The 16,872-nt window shown below is 40.5% G+C and overlaps 1 protein-coding gene across 1 annotated transcript in view; it reads right to left on the bottom strand.

Moving 5' to 3' along the window:
- Window positions 1-14,290, bottom strand: part of robo3 (roundabout, axon guidance receptor, homolog 3 (Drosophila)) — a 295,525-nt gene extending 281,235 nt beyond the window's left edge. Inside the window, exon 1 of the mRNA XM_060908923.1 lies at window positions 14,176-14,290. Coding sequence (XP_060764906.1) covers window positions 14,176-14,242 — 67 coding nt within the window. The 5' untranslated portion in view covers window positions 14,243-14,290. The remainder of the gene's footprint in view (window positions 1-14,175) is intronic.
- Window positions 14,291-16,872: the final 2,582 nt, after the last annotated feature.

Raw genomic sequence — 16,872 nt, 5'->3', positions numbered from 1 at the left:
CAGAATGCTGTTCCCTCTCCTTCATCTCTCCACACTGGAGGCTTTCAGTTTCAGGTATTATTCAAGAAGGAAAACAAGAAAAACAACAACAACAACCAATGAACGTATTGATCATTTGCCTCCAAACTAAACCACCGATCCCCAACAGCATGATTCCTCACTGGAAATAACCAACCTTGCTCTTTGCAAAACAAATTGCTGGAAAGAAGTCATACTGTGGAAATTACAAACATGAAGCAAGCGTTGGTACTGCACAGATTGACAGATTTTAAAATAGACATGTAATCATTAGTATCTGCATATTCAATTTGCACTGCAGTGCATATGTCATCATTAACATTCTCCTTCACCAACCACCCACCTCTCCCCCTCAAATTGCTCCAGAAGATAAAAGATCACAGTCAGGATATTTTCTGTTTCCTTGATGTTGGATGATTGTGACAGGAAATGGTCAAAATGAGGGGTGAGGAAAACCCCTAAACTACCCAAAACAGTGGGTACAATGCATAGATTTAGATTAAGGTGGATTAAGATTAATATTTTTGTCTCATTTGTTTAACTAGGTTCTCTTTATCTACTTTTAGGACTTGTGTGAAAATCTGATGTTTTAGGTCATATTTATGCAGAAATATAGAAAATTCTAAAGGGTTCAAAAACTTTCAAGCAACACTGTAAATGAGCATTTTTAGGGATTTAACACCTCCATATTTGTCAATATTTACTGATGTCCTGATGAGTGAGGAGGAGTGCATGTGTGTGTGTGTTTTTGTTTGTCAGAGGAGTGTCCCAAAGGGTTGTCTTGTTCACAGTCTTACAAAGGTATTCTCCATCTCTTGTCTCTATATATACACAAAGCGGTCTAGTCAGATTAAAATAAAAAAAAGCATCTCCAACCAAGTGTGCTCTGATGTCTCTGTTTGCAGCCTCTGCACACTCGTACTGGCTATCTGATCCTAAAAAAGACACAATAGAAGCTTCTGACCATCCTACTCTTTTCAAAAAGCCCACTGATAAAGCATTCTTTCATGTCCGCACCACTTAAGCCAGGTTTCACTGTTATTGAACATTGAAATGAATCAAAAAATTTATTCAGACATGTATTCAGACACAGGCATTCTCCATCTTATTTTTTCAGTATCGGATTCATCATAAATAAGGAACATAAGAGTACCTACTTTGATGAAAGGCTCTATATTATTTGACGTATGGCCAACAGAAAGCGGAATCATATTAGGGTAGTGAGAAGATGTCTGTGTTGATCCTTCTAAAAATCTTGCTCAGGATGATGTGGCGCTGAAGGGTTGAATAGGGCCACAACACAAAGCATCAGTATCAATCTGTCGCTCCTGTGGCCCTGGCTGGCAGTTCAGGAAAGCTTGATGGTCACTACACATTAGTTCCAGTTGTTGTTTTGGTGACCCCAATGATAGAGACTAAAGGACAAATCCTCGACCTATCAACACAACTGTGAAGTTAATGGTTAGAGTAGAACTGGATGTTTTTTTGGCTTAGTGTACATCACTCCTTATTAAGCTATTGATATTTAGATGCTGTGGGTGGCTTAAAGAAAAAAATGGTATTGTTTCCTTATTGGCAGGAAGGCCAGGACTTGGTAAGCTTCAGTAAGGTTCAGTGTGTCAACATCTGTGTCTGTTTTCTGGAATTGAAGTCTGTTTTTGTACTAAGTCAAGCCTTATTATGCCACAAGGACAAAGTCTGACTTTCATAGTAATATAAACTCATATTTGCCTGTTTCTGATATATTCAGACAAATGAAAACAATATTTTTATGGTGGGCGATGTCGGGAACATCATATCTACAACCCCAAATCAGAAAAAGTTGGGACAGTATGTTGAAATTGGAAGTAAAACTGAAAACAAGGCTTTGTAAATAATCTTTGACCTGTATTGCACTCAAAACAATACAATAGCATTATTATTATTATTATTATTATTTGATGTTTTAACTCATTAAATATTATTGCTTGTTTTAATAAACACATTTCAGTTTTGATACAGTGCCGCCTAGTAGTATTGGCACCCTTGAAGTTTATGTACTTAAAGTGCCATTCCACCATTGGATGTATTCTTTGGCATAAAATACAATATATTTTATGACAACATGACTAGACAGAGAAATCTTTTAGCTTCAAAATGATATATCAAACAATTTTTTGACAACGACAAGTATATTAATTTTGCGACCAAAGTCACCTACCCTTTTAATTTCCACGCGGTAGTGAAACATGATGTCATCGGCAGGTTCCCTTTCTTGTGTACCACGTGTCGGTCTATTTTTAGACCAGGAAACCCCCAAAGTGAGAGAGTCATTTCTCCTCGTATATGGGGGCCAAAAAAATTGTGAAAAATTTTGAGTTAATCTTTCAGTTAGCTAGATTTATTGGTATTAGCTAGATTTATTGGTATTATTTTTATCGCGTTCTATCTGCCATTGCTGATAATATGTGCCACGTCACACGTCACGTGGTACACAAGAAGGGGAACCTGCCGATGACATCACGCGCGGAAATTAAAAGGGTAGGTGACTTTGGTCGCAAAATTAATATACTTGTCGTTGTCAAAAAATTATGTTTGATATATCATTTTGAAGCTAAAAGATTTCTCTATCTAGTGATACCATTTATATATGTTGTCAAAATATATTGTATTTTATGCCAAAGAATACATCCAATGGTGGAATGGCACTTTAAAGTTAAGCATCTCCTGAACAAAAGTGATGTAGCGATGCAGAATTTTTCTACAGATAGCTCGTGGTTAATATAAAAGAGCAAAGTATCAACAAAATAAAAAAATAAACAATTAGAGTGAAAAAAATGAAAAAGGTAAATCTTCTGTATCACTAGTATTGGCACCCTTTGCTGTTAGTCCTAAAACCTAACCTAACTAAACCTAATTTGACTCACCTATGATAAATTACAAATGGAAATCACCTGTGAAGACCTGTCTGTGCCCATGTGACAGGAAATGGCCAATGAATGATGAGATTTGTGTTTTGAAAAACCAACTGTTTCACTCAGTCCCTTTTTCACAATGGTGAAGACAAAAGAGCTGTCTGAAGAAACAAGAAATGCAGTTGTTGACAAACACAAGAGCTCCAAAGGATATAAAGCCATCTCCAAAGAGCTTGGTATCCCTGTGTCAACAGTGCATAATGTTATTAAGAAATATTTGAAGCATGGAACTGTCAAGAACCTCCCTGGGCGTGGGGGTAAGAGAAAAATCAATGATAGAAGTCGTCGAAGGTTGGTGCGATTGGTGGCAGAATCACCTCAGTTAACATCTACGGACCTGCAGGCCCACCTGGAACAGTCTGGGGTAACTGTTTCAAGAAGCACCATAAGGCGCACACTCAACACAGCAGGGCTACATGGGCGGAGGCCAAGGAAGACCCCATTATTGAAAAAAAGACACAAAAAGGAGCGTCTGGAGTTTGCGAAAGAGAACCTGGATAAGCCACAGTCCTTCTGGAAAAATGTCCTGTGGACAGATGAGACAAAAGTAGAGCTTTTTGGGAATTCTCACAGGCAGTATGTTTACAGGCGCTGCAATGAAGCATTCAAAGAAAAGAACACCCTACCAACAGTCAAGCATGGTGGAGGATCAATAATGCTGTGGGGCTGCTTTGCTGCATCTGGGACTGGAGGCCTTACCCGTGTCATAGGTATTATGAAATCTGAAGATTATCAACAGGTTTTGGAGCAAAATGTCCTGTCCAGTGTAAGAAAGCTCGGTTTGAGGCGAAGATCTTGGGTACTCCAGCAGGACAAAGACCCCAAACACACATCTAAAAGCACACAAAAATGGTTAGAAAAGAAAAAATGGACTGTTTTGAAATGGCCAGCAATGAGTCCTAACCTCAATCCAATTGAGAATCTTTGGGGGGAGTTGAAATCTGCCACTGGCAGAAGGAATCCTTCAAATATCCAAGACCTAGAGCGCATAGCGAAGGAAGAGTGGGAGAAAATACCACAAGACAAATGCAAGAAGCTCAATGATGGCTACAGGAAACGTTTGGAGGCCGTCATCGCTGCCAAAGGGTGTGCAACCAAATACTAAGGAGGGGTGCCAATATTCCTGCGCCTGCTGTATTTCTGTTTTTTGTTGTCTTAGAAATTAAAATGCCTATTTTGAACGAAAACAACTTTTCAGTTCCTTTGGACCTTCAATTAAAAGATCTTGGTATTGCAAATTGTGTCCATTTCCATTTATTTCTGGAGATATTACAAAAGTTGTGAATAAAATTAAGGGGTGCCAATACTGCTAGGCGGGGCTGTACATACAACACATTTTAGAAAAAGTTGAGATGGTAAATCATTTACCACTTTACAATGTTGCCAGTCCTTCTCACAACAATAAATATGTTTAGGGACTGAAGAAATCAAGTGATAAAATGTTTCAAGTGTTATTTTGTCCCTTTCTTCCTGCAAACAGTTCTCATGGTGTGCAACAGTACGGGGTCGTCGTTGTCATATTTTTTGTTTCAAAATTCACCACACATTCACTATTGGGGACAGATGGGACAGACACCCTTTTCTTCCACAGCCATGCCTTTGTAATGTGTGCAGAATGTGATTTTGCATTGTCTTGTTGAAATATCCCTGGAAAAGATCTTTTAAAGGCAGCATATGTTGCTCCAAAATCTCAATCTTAATTTCTCAATTAATGCTGCCATCACAGAAGTGTAAGTTATCTGCTAAGGGCACTGACACAACCCCATACCATGACAGACCCTGGCTTTTGGACGTATTGCTGGTAACAGGCTGGTATTGCTGGTCCTTTTTGTCTTTAGTCCAGAGAAGATGGCATCCGGTTCTTACAAAAATGACCTGGAATACCTCTGACTGTTACAAAATGGCAACACTGGAGACTCCTTCCATAAATGTTACATAAATGCCTCCTTAAGAAAGCGTCACTGCATCACCAATGAAATGTTTTTTTTGGCATGACTTTAATTCAGTTCAGATTATGTGAAGCGTCCATCATACAACTCCCTGTGAATGAGCTGTTACTATAGAAACGACAACATAAAATACAACAAGAAGTACATTTATATAAACATTAGATTTGCACCATCTGATCAGTCAGATTCGACAAGTCAAACTTGCGGTATAAAAATATTTAACAATGAGCAGCAACAAAGGAAGACAATCACATTGGTTAAAAACTCCCAATTTTTAAAGTATGTGCCAAATAATGAAGTTATTATTTAGCTAATAAAGTCCAAAGACTAATAAAGTCCAAAGACATCCAGTTAGGTTAACATGGGATGGGCTTGGGCTGAAGTGCCCCAGAGTGGCGGCGCGCATGTATACAGCGGCTTTGCTCTCCTATGATGAACTAAAATTTCATTGTACATTTGTGCAGTGATAATAAAGGCAATCTATTCTATTCTATTCTGATACCTGTGATACTCAGAAAAGTCCATTGTGATGTTATTTATCACAGTATTAATATCATATTGTCAGATTTCCCAGCCAGTTCATCACCTCAATCATCTGGAAACATTGTTTGCAAAGGATTAAAAAAAAAGTAAAAATAAAGTAAAGTGTGAATCCTTTTATCACTAGCTATATGGAACATGCTTTTTATGGAAAATGGAAAACCCTCTTTATCTGAATTATATAATCTTGTCTATCCTTTCAAGAATTGTCAACACGTATTAAAAAGTGCCAATAACTCCTGGAAGTGAAGCCAGTCAGAGACATCACCATTATATGTTTTTGGTCTCGAGTTATTGAGTCTGTTGTTGTTTTTGGGTGGGATATCACTTTAAAGAAAATGATTACAAGCCTATAAAAGACTTTATATATACAGTTTACAAGCATGTGGAAAATGTATTTTGCTAGTTGAGAAACAGGGATTCTAGAGCGCAGTTCAGATGTGTGTGATATCCCCCGTCTGGCTCCGAGGCCTCTTGGTATCAGAGTCAACACACTCAAACTGAACTGTCTCCACTTCTCAAACAGCAGGAGTGTGTTTTGTGTGTTTGCATACAGTGAGTTTGTGTGCCATCCTTTGAGGCTTCAGTGTATCATCTGAGATTCAGTGACTTTGTTTCTATCTTGCTGTTTGCTTGGTGAACTGAATAAACTCAACTGAGAGAGAGAGAGAGAGAGAGAGAGAGAGAGAGTGTTGTGCTTCTGAAGGACACTGTAAACGGTAGGCCTCAAGGCCATGTGTGCTTTCTCATCAGGAGCCCTGAAACTAATGACACAGTCTCTGTCTGTGCTCACACACACACACACACACACACACACACACACACACACACACACACACACACACCTTCACACAGTAAGTATACACACTCCCTCAGCACTATTTACTCCATTCACATTATCCATCCTTCCTTTGCTGTGGTTTGTTAGTAGCTCCCTGCCGCTGTCATCAAACTTGAACAGGCTAGAAGAGCTTTTGAACAACAACAACAAAAAAAATCCAAAACACTTGCTTTCGCTATGAGTTTAAAATGACTTTTAGGTTATTTGGCACAGGTTATTACTGGCACAATTGTTGTTTAATGGGTGTGCCAATGGAAATTGCAGCTTGTGAGTTGATTGTATTGATCGCCGAAAGCAATGTAAAGGACAGACTGAATGTAGCTCAGACTGTCTTTATTTCTGCTGAAAATTCTCAAGTGCTGGCAAGGTGAACCTTTTTAGTTCAGTGAACAGGCAACATAGACTGATTTTATCAGCTGTCTGCTATGAGAAATTGTTTCTTACAGTGAACTTTGCATTAACAAGTTTCCTGAGAGGAAAGCATTATTAGGTCAGCTAAGTGAAACAGAAAATGTCAGTGATATAACTTTTCTTGCACTCGACCCAGATAGATACACACAAATAGACTGAGGAACAGCTAATACACATAAATAGACTGAGGAACAGCTAACACGCACAAATAGATTGAGGAACAGCTAACATGCACAAATAGATTGAGGAACAACCAACGCACACAAATAGACTGATGAACAGCTAATACGCATAACTAGACTGAGGAACAGCTAACACGCTCAACTAGACTGAGGAACAGCTAACACGCTCAAATAGACTCAGGAACAGCCAACACGCACAAATGGATTGAGGAACAGCCAACACGCACAAATGGATTGAGGAACAGCCAACACGCACAAATGGATTGAAGAACAGCCAACACGCACAAATGGATTGAGGAACAGCCAACACGCACAAATGGATTGAGGAACAGCCAACACGCACAAATGGATTGAAGAACAGCCAACACGCACAAATGGATTGAAGAACAGCTTCTTCCCCAGAGCTCTAGCCTCCATTCCCCCCCCCCCCCCACACACACACACAAGTTGCTGCTAATGTACTTATCACTTTACATTCAGGTCTGTAAATACAATTTCTACAATCTCTGCAATATCTGCTAACACTGCACTTTATTTTACTTCCTTGATCACTTTACACACAGGAATGTAAATACACCTATTACATTTGTGCAATATCTGCCTACAATGCATTCCCCCCACTGACTTTATATTGTATTTTATTGATGTTCTTTTTAATTACTGCTGTTTTCTCTGAGTGCTACCAAACAAAGTTTCATTGTATAATTACAATGACAATAAAGTTCTATCTACAGTGGGGCAAAAGTATTTAGTCAGTCACCAATTGTGCAAGTTCTCTCACTTAAAAAGATGAGAGAGGCCTGTAATTTTCATCATAGGTATACCTCAACTATGAGAGACAAAATGAGAAAAAAAAATCCAGAAAAATCACATTGTCTGATTTTTAAAGAATTTATTTGCAAATTATGGTGGAAAATAAATATTTGGTCAATAACAAAAGTTCATCTCAATACTTTGTTATATACCCTTTGTTGGCAATGACAGAGGTCAAACGGTTTCTGTAAGTCTTCACAAGGTTTTCACACACTGTTGCTGGTATTTTGGCCCATTCCTCCATGCAGATCTCCTCTAGAGCAGTGATGTTTTGGGGTTGTCGCTGGGCAACACGGACTTTCAACTCCCTCCAAAGATTTTCTATGGGCTTGAGATCTGGAGACTGGCTAGGCCACTCCAGGACCTGGAAATGCTTCTTACGAAGCCACTCCTTCATTGCCCGGGCAGTGTGTCTGGGATCATTGTCATGCTGAAAGACCCAGCCATGTTTCATCTTCAATGCCCTTGCTGATGGAAGGAGGTTTTCACTCAAAATCTCACGATACATGGCCCCATTCATTCTTTCCTTTACATGGATCAGTCGTCCTGGTCCCTCTGCAGAAAAACAGCCCCAAAGCATGATGTTTCCACCCCCATGCTTCACAGTAGGTATGGTGTTCTTTGGATGCAACTCAGCATTCTTTCTCCTCCAAACACGACAAGTTGAGTTTTTACCAAAAAGTTCTATTTTGGTTTCATCTGACCATATGACATTCTCCCAATCCTCTTCTGGATCATCCAAATACTCTCTAGCAAACTTCAGACGGGCCTGGACATGTACGGGCCCGTCTGGCCCGTGCAGGGGGACACGTCTGGCACTGCAGGATTTGAGTCCCTGGCGGCATAGTGTGTTACTGATGGTAGCCTTTGTTACTTTGGCCCCAGCTCTCTGCAGGTCATTCACTAGGTCCCCCCGTGTGGGTCTGGGATTTTTGCTCACCGTTCTTGTGATCATTTTGACCCCACGGGGTGAGATCTTGCGTGGAGCCTCAGATCGAGGGAGATTATCAGTGGTCTTGTATGTCTTCCATTTTCTAATAATTGCTCCCACAGTTGATTTCTTCACACCAAGCTGCTTACCTATTGCAGACTCAGTCTTCCCAGCCTGGTGCAGGTCTACAATTTTGTTTCTGGTGTCCTTTGACAGCTCTTTGGTCTTGGCCATAGTGGAGTTTGGAGTGTGACTGTTTGAGGTTGTGGACAGGTGTCTTTTATACTGATAACGAGTTCAAACAGGTGCCATTAATACAGGTAACGAGTGGAGGACAGAGGAGCCTCTTAAAGAAGTTGTTACAGGTCTGTGAGAGCCAGAAATCTTGCTTGTTTGTAGGTGACCAAATACTTATTTTACTGAGGAATTTACCAGTTAATTCATTAAAAATCCTACAATGTGATTTCCTGGATTCTTTCCCCCCATTCTGTCTCTTATAGTTGAAGTGTACTTATGATGAAAATTACAGGCCTCTCTTATCTTTTTAAGTGGGAGAACTTGCACAATTAGTGACTGACTAAACACTTTTTTGCCCCACTCTATCTATCTATCTATCTATCTATCTATCTATCTATCTATCTATCTAGATAGATAGATAGATAGATAGATAGATAGATAGATAGATAGATAGATAGATAGATAGATAGATAGATAGATAGAGAATGCTTAGCACTTTAGAAAGTATCTAACCAATAGGAAAATTTAGCTATATGAATAAGTAATTTTATTATTTACTCTCAATATATATTTAGTATAAATATGCCGGTGATTATAGAAAATCGTGCACTGACTGGTCAAGAAATTCAGACTATTTCTCGATAATCACATTGAGCAACTCGGCAAAATGGTGGCCAATTGCTTTGTCACCATAAATGAAGAAGAATTAGAAATTATGAAAGAAAATGCTGCTCCTAAAAGCACTAGAGATGCTACGAAGTTTGGTCTAAAACTATTCAAAGGTAAGTGGAACTGTTATTTATTTAATCTATTTCAAAACCAAGTATTTTATGTGCATTGGAGTAGATAAATAACACAAGTCTGCACCACACCGTTATTACATTTGCATGTTGCTTTTGAAGTTTGAAATATTTTTTGTTGAATATCTCATCTCATCTCATTATCTCTAGCCGCTTTATCCTTCTACAGGGTCGCAGGCAAGCTGGAGCCTATCCCAGCTGACTACGGGCGAAAGGCGGGGTACACCCTGGACAAGTCGCCAGGTCATCACAGGGCTGACACATAGACACAGACAACCATTCACACCTACGGTCAATTTAGAGTCACCAGTTAACCTAACCTGCATGTCTTTGGACTGTGGGGGAAACCGGAGCACCTGGAGGAAACCCACGCGGACACGGGGAGAACATGCAAACTCCACACAGAAAGGCCCTCGCCGGCCCCGGGGCTCGAACCCAGGACCTTCTTGCTGTGAGGCGACAGCGCTAACCACTACACCACCGTGCCGCCTTTGTTGAATATAATTTTTTTTAAAATAATCACCTGTGTATTTATACTAAAACAATTATCTGCCTCAGGCTTAGTGAAGTTTGGTGAATAATAACCCTGACTTGTCTTGGTAATTTTTCACCGATATTCACTGTGCCTTCAGCGAATAATAATTAAAAATAAAAATTTGATGATGAAAAAAATGATGTTTTAGGTCATATTTATGCAGAAATATAGAAAATTCTAAAGGGTTCACAAACTTTCAAGCACCACACACACACACACACACACAGTGGTGCTTGAAAGTTTGTGAACCCTTTAGAATTTTCTATATTTCTGCATAAACATGACCTAAAACAACATCAGATTTTCACACAAGTCCTAAAAGTAGATAAAGAGAACCTAGTTAAACAAATCTTACCACGCCTTACAGTACCTGGTATTCCTAGGCAGTCTCGCACTCAAGTACTAACCAGGCCCAACCTGTATGTAGCGCATCGGGCGGCACCGATCTCCGTTTCCCAAATAAGACAAAGATATTATACTTGGTCATTTATTTATTGAGGAAAATGATCCAATATTGCATATCTGTGAGTGGCAAAAGTATGTGAACCTCTACGATTAGCAGTTAATTTGAAGGTGAAATTAGAGTCAGGTGTTTTCAATCAATGGGATGACAATAAGGTGTGAGTGGGCACCCTGTTTTATTTAAAGAACAGAGATCTATCAAAGTCTGATCTTCACAACACAGGTTTGTGGAAGTGTATCATGGCACGAACAAAGGAGATTTCTGAAGACCTCAGAAAAAGCGCTGTTGATGCTCATCAGGCTGGAAAAGGCTAAAAAACCATCTCTAAAGAGTTTGGACTCCACCAATCCACAGTCAGAAAGATTGTGTACAAATAGAGGAAATTCAAGATCATTGTTACCCTCCCTAGGAGTGGTTGACCAACAAAGATCACTCCAAGAGCAAGGCATGTAATAGTTGGCGAGGTCACAAAGGACCCCAGGGTAACGTCTAAGCAACTGAAGGCCTCTCTAATGTTGGCTAATGTTAATGTTCATGAGTCCACCATCAGGAGAACACTGAACAACAATGGTGTGCATGGCAGGGTTGCAAGGAGAAAGCCACTGCTCTCCAAAAAGAACATTGCTGCTCATCTGCAGTTTGCTAAAGATCACGTGGACAAGCCAGAAGGCTATTGGAAAAATGTTTTGTGGACGGATGAGACCAAAATAGAACTTTTTGGTTTAAATGAGAAGCGTTATGTTTGAAGAAAGGAAAAACACTGCATTCCAGCATATGAACCTTATCCCATCTTTCAAACATGGTGGTGGTAGTATCATGGTTTGGGCCTGTTTTGCTGCATCTGGGCCAGGACAGCTTGCTATCATTGATGGAACAATGAATTCTGAATTATACCAGTGAATTCTAAAGGAAAATGTCAGGACATCTGTCCATGAACTGAATCTCAAGAGAAGGTGGGTCATGCAGCAAGACAATGACCTTAAGCACACAAGTCGTTCTACCAAAGAATGGTTAAAGAAGAATAAAGTTAATGTTTTGGAATGGACATGTGGACGCGATATTTTTTAAATAAAATCTCGTTGCCGTTGTCGTGTGGATGTAGCCTAAAACAACTTCCAGAGACCTAAAGTGGACCGAAGGCTTTCACTGCCAAATTCAGCTGGCACAGAAGCTCAGCCTGGACTGATTCAGTGTGTGTAGAAACCAAGCTTTAGGAAAGTCAACAAAGAGTAAAATGTCACATCCGAGACCACAGGACCACAGGTTTTAGTTCACAGCAGTTAAGTATTGGTTTGAAATATCATTTCTCTGCTTGGTCCCTGTGTAGCCTCCTGATTCACTGTACCAGTGTTGGCTGGTAGATCAGGGACAAATCTCACCGGCAATGTTTACTATCTCATAAAAACAAGCTTTTGCCAAGCAGCAAAGCCAGTTCAACTGGAAAATAATAAAAGAGCTAACATTATTTGAGAGAAAGCATATAATATAGCTTATAAGTGGAAATGGCTACATAAGGTTTATTTCAGCTCATCTCATCTCATTATCTCTAGCCGCTTTATCCTGTTCTACAGGGTCGCAGGCAAGCTGGAGCCTATCCCAGCTGACTACGGGTGAAAGGCGGGGTACACCCTGGACAAGTCGCCAGGTCATCACAGGGCTGACACATAGACACATGCCCCTTTTCCACCAAAGCAGTTCCAGGGCTGGTTCGGGGCCAGTGCTTAGTTTGGAACCGGGTTTTCTGTTTCCACTGACAAAGAACTGGCTCTGGGGCCAGAAAAACTGGTTCCAGGCTAGCACCAACTCTCTGCTGGGCCAGAGGAAAGAACCACTTATGTCAGCGGGGGGTCGGAGCTGTTAAGACCAACAACAATAACAAGACCACGAAAGATTGCCATTTTTAAGCGACGAGAAGCACAACTGTACAAACGCAAAGTCATCCATTATTATTGTTGTTGCCGCTGCTGCTTCTTCCGTGTTGTTTTTGCTTTGATATTCGCGCCAAGGTTTATGTAAACGTAGCGCCGTAACTGACGTATACAGCGACGTAATGACGTATACAGCGAGGTAATGACGTGGCTCCGCTTAGTACCGCGAGCTATGGAAAAGCAAACTGGTTCTCAGCTGGCTCACAAGTTGAACGAGTTGTGAACCAGCACCAGCACTGGCTCCGAACCAGTCCTGGAACTGATTTGGTGGAAAAGGGGTAACAGACAACCATTCACACTCACACCTACGGTCAATTTAGAGTCACCAGTTAACCTAACCTGCATGTCTTTTGGACTGTGGGGGAAACCGGAGCACCCGGAGGAAACCCACGCAGACACAGGGAGAACATGCAAACTCTGCACAGAAAGGCCCTCATCGGCCATGGGGCTCGAACCCGGACCTTCTTGCTGTGAGGCGATAGCACTAACCACTACACCACCCTAAGGTTTATTTTATTTATTTTTTATTTTGTTGTTTTTTAAGTAAAAGCAGCCAAGGGCAATGTGGTCTTTTACTGTCTATAGGTAGAATTCCATTAACCTGCTTAATGCACAATTTGTAATTGCAAACTGAAAAACGAGTAATGGAAACAAGTGAATTTCTAAAAATAAAAATTCAAATATCACACAAACGTTTATAAGCTCTCATGAGGACGTTTTTCAGATGATCTGACAAAGCAATATTTTGCCAAATTGAAATGTAAACACAATTTTCACATTTAAGTGAATTTTCAAATTCAAGTGAGTGCATACAACACATGGACACAATTGAAAATCTCCATGCTAACCTCATAAACTTATCAGGTCCTGGAGATCCATCAGCATGTTTCATTGGAATGAAAGAGAAAATCCAGCATAACATTTAATCATATAACATCCCTCAGTGCAAACACAGACCATTTGCAGTTGTTTTGTCGCGTCTGTTTTGCACAAAACTCAAATGAAAACCCACCTAAGATCATTTGCTCAGAAATAACATCTATTTTACATATTCAAATAACCTTCTGACGTCATAAAGTGTAATAAAAGTTGCTTAAGGCTTGAGAGCATAGAAATGTAGAACTGTGTGTCAACAGCATCAGGAAAAGGGGGAAAGACTTAGATTGAAATCATAATTTTAACAAAAATTAAATAAAAAGAAGGTGAACATACTGGTGAAAGCGTTTTGTTCTGCAGCATAATAAAGAGCTTTAAGCAAGGCGCAGTTAACGGACCGCTGTGTCGTTTTATTAACTCCGATTTGCCTTGCATAAGAGGCTATGTCTAAAACCTTATAAGCGTTTATAACCTTCACACATTTCCTATTTTATATCAGTGTGCACAGAGCACAGCATCCCAACATGAGCAACTGAAAACAGTTGAGTAGGAACAGGATTTTGGATGAAGCAATCAGTGTGAACCTCAAACCGAGACCATTTATAACTTTTTATCCGAGTTTGCTCCTAAACTCGTCCGACTTTGATTCCGTGAATCCATCTGGACACTAAACACATAATTTTTCACTGGAACTTACCCTGTACACAGCAGATGAGTGCGCATATAAGCGATAAAGCGTGTAAAGTCCGGGGAAACTCCATCATCCCTGCACGACTCCGCGCTTCAGACGGATTTTAAAGAGCCTCCGCTCAGCATCCACACCAGTGTGTGTGTGTGTGTGTGTGTAAGAGAGAGAGAGAGAGAGAGAGAGAGAGTGTGTGAGAGAGAGAGCCAGCCTTGTGGTCACTTCCAAACAGTCACACTGAACAAGATAAGCAACTCCATCCAATACACATAACAGTTTTTAATCACAGGATCAGCCTGACTCTCCCGGACATCTTTTAACCATCTGGCCATTTAACTCCATCTCCAGTCCTGTGTATTTCAGCAGCGCGACGAATTAAACATTTATTTATAAACGCAACACCACCCAGGGTCTTTTAGGGTTTACTTGGTGGGGTTGTATTTTTTTAAATACAATTAAACGACTCTTGTTGACTTGTTCATTCACGTGGGGAGTTTCCGGTCTCGCGCTCCGTCCTCCGCTCAGTGTGAATGAACGCTGCTTCACGCAGCGCGCGCCTCCAGCTTGAGCCTCGCGACCCCTTCAGTGCTCACGTCGCTGGAGAGCGTCTTAAAGAGACAGTAACACTATAAATACAACAGCATTTGCCATGGACCTCACTAATCCCGTTCCTTAGGCTCTCACCATTCATTTTAGTGATTTTCTTTTAAGAACCACCTGTTAAATCCATGTTTAAACCAAAGTTTAATTTGGTTGATTCATTAAAGCGTGTTTGACAGCACCGTGGATCAGGTTAACAAATGTTCGTGAATTCAGAAAAAGAAGAAGAAGAAGGAAGAGGCTTTCTTTGTCACATTATAGAACAGTGAAGTTCTTTTGGGGCAGCACTGTCACCTCACAGCAAGAAGGTTCTGGGTTTGAGCCCAGTGGTTGATGAGGGACCTTTCTGTGTGGAGTTTGCATGTTCTCCCTGTGTCTGTGTGGATTTCTTCCCACAGTCCAAAAACATGCAGTTAGGTTCATGGGCGTAAAAATGCGTATGGACGGTATGGACGCATCCATACCAATATTCAGCTGAGTTTAAAATGTCCATACCATTTTTGAGTGGAGAAGCCGTGATGCGGGAAACGCTGAATAAAAACACCAAACGCGGTATCGCTTCCAGCTGATTTTCAGTTGTGAACAGACCTCTCAAAGACGGCTGACTATTGGTGGGGACAGATAAAAAAGCTTTATGAAGCTTTGATTGGCCCACCTCCCGTTGCCTTGACGTTGCTATGGTTTTTTGTTGTCATTGGCTGTAAGCAGTAGCAAGCGGTAAAATCAGCATCCAGCTCGCTGCTACAGCAAAACAGCACACAGGCAGTGATGTCGGGCAATAAAAGAAAACGTAAGGAGGACATAATATGACATTTTTGTCATATGATCCTGTAACAGCAAGGAGTTTCTGTTTGCAATCTCTCTCTCTCTATGTCTATGTCTGTCTCTCTGTCTGTCTGTCTCTCTCTCACACACACACTAATAAATGCTTGTAGGTAATGCTAAATGTTTACTTATATTTACTGTAACAGCAAGGAGTTTCTGTTTGCAATCTCTCTCTCTCTCTCTCTCTCTCTCTCTCACACACACACACACACACACACACACACACACACACTAATAAATGCTTGTAGGTAATGCTAAATGTTTACTTATATTTACTTTTTTCTTGCTCATTGTTTGCATGTATATGCATATGTATATGCATGTGTATATGCGTATGTATGTAACCTCTGCAATAAAATGTGAAAATGTAAAAATGTGAAACAATTGTCACTTAACCCTTTCAACTTAATGAATAAACATTTTTGCAAAATGCACTACAACTACCAAAACTCTTCACACTTCTACCACCCATACCTACATTACTTTCAGATTCTGAAATTGCAGTAACTCAAAAGGAAGCACATGATGTTTCAAATGTGTGAAAATAGTAAAAGTTGTGTGAAATGAAGCAGCAGTATTTTGATTGATTGTGTTGTTGTATTTTGGGTAGGTCATCCACTACAGCGAAATTCACAGCAACTTCAATGTCCACTTTCTCTGTGTGATAATATATTGCCCATATACATGCAGATGTTAGCCTAAGTCTAAGACTAAGTGTACCTGGTGCTAAAAATCAAAATAACACAAAGGAATGGACAACCAATCATTTGTACAGTGTAGGCCACATTTCGTGCAACAACCATGGCGCACTGGGGCGCTTGGCCAAATTATGTCCCCACCAATATCAACACCGTTTTTATTCCCTTGGTTAGGTTAACTGGCTACTCTAATTTGTCCATTGATCAGCCTTGGAGAGGAATGGACTCCGCCAAGTTTAAATGCCTTAGACACATCAATGATGGACTGTTAAAATGTCATCAGTGGTGCCCCTACGGCTCTTGTCGGCTATGGGATGAAGAAGAAATTATTTTCTTCGTATATCCCAGCTTGATTGTACATTGGGGTCAGAGCGCAGGGTCAGACATGATACGGCGCCTCTGGAGCAGAGAGGGTTAAGGGCCTTGCTCAAGGGCCCAGCAGTGGCAGCTTGACGATGCTGGAGCCCCCCCTGATCAGTAACCCAGAGCTACCAGTGTTGCCAATTTGCTTCAGGGGAAAGTAGCTAATGCGCAAAAAGTCACTAGAAGTCGCCATCCAATAATTTGCATTCAGTTCACTGTTTGT

This window comes from Neoarius graeffei, chromosome 25, assembly GCF_027579695.1.
Source record: "Neoarius graeffei isolate fNeoGra1 chromosome 25, fNeoGra1.pri, whole genome shotgun sequence".
Lineage (NCBI taxonomy): Eukaryota > Metazoa > Chordata > Actinopteri > Siluriformes > Ariidae > Neoarius > Neoarius graeffei.
This window is presented reverse-complemented; position numbering and strand designations above follow the sequence as displayed.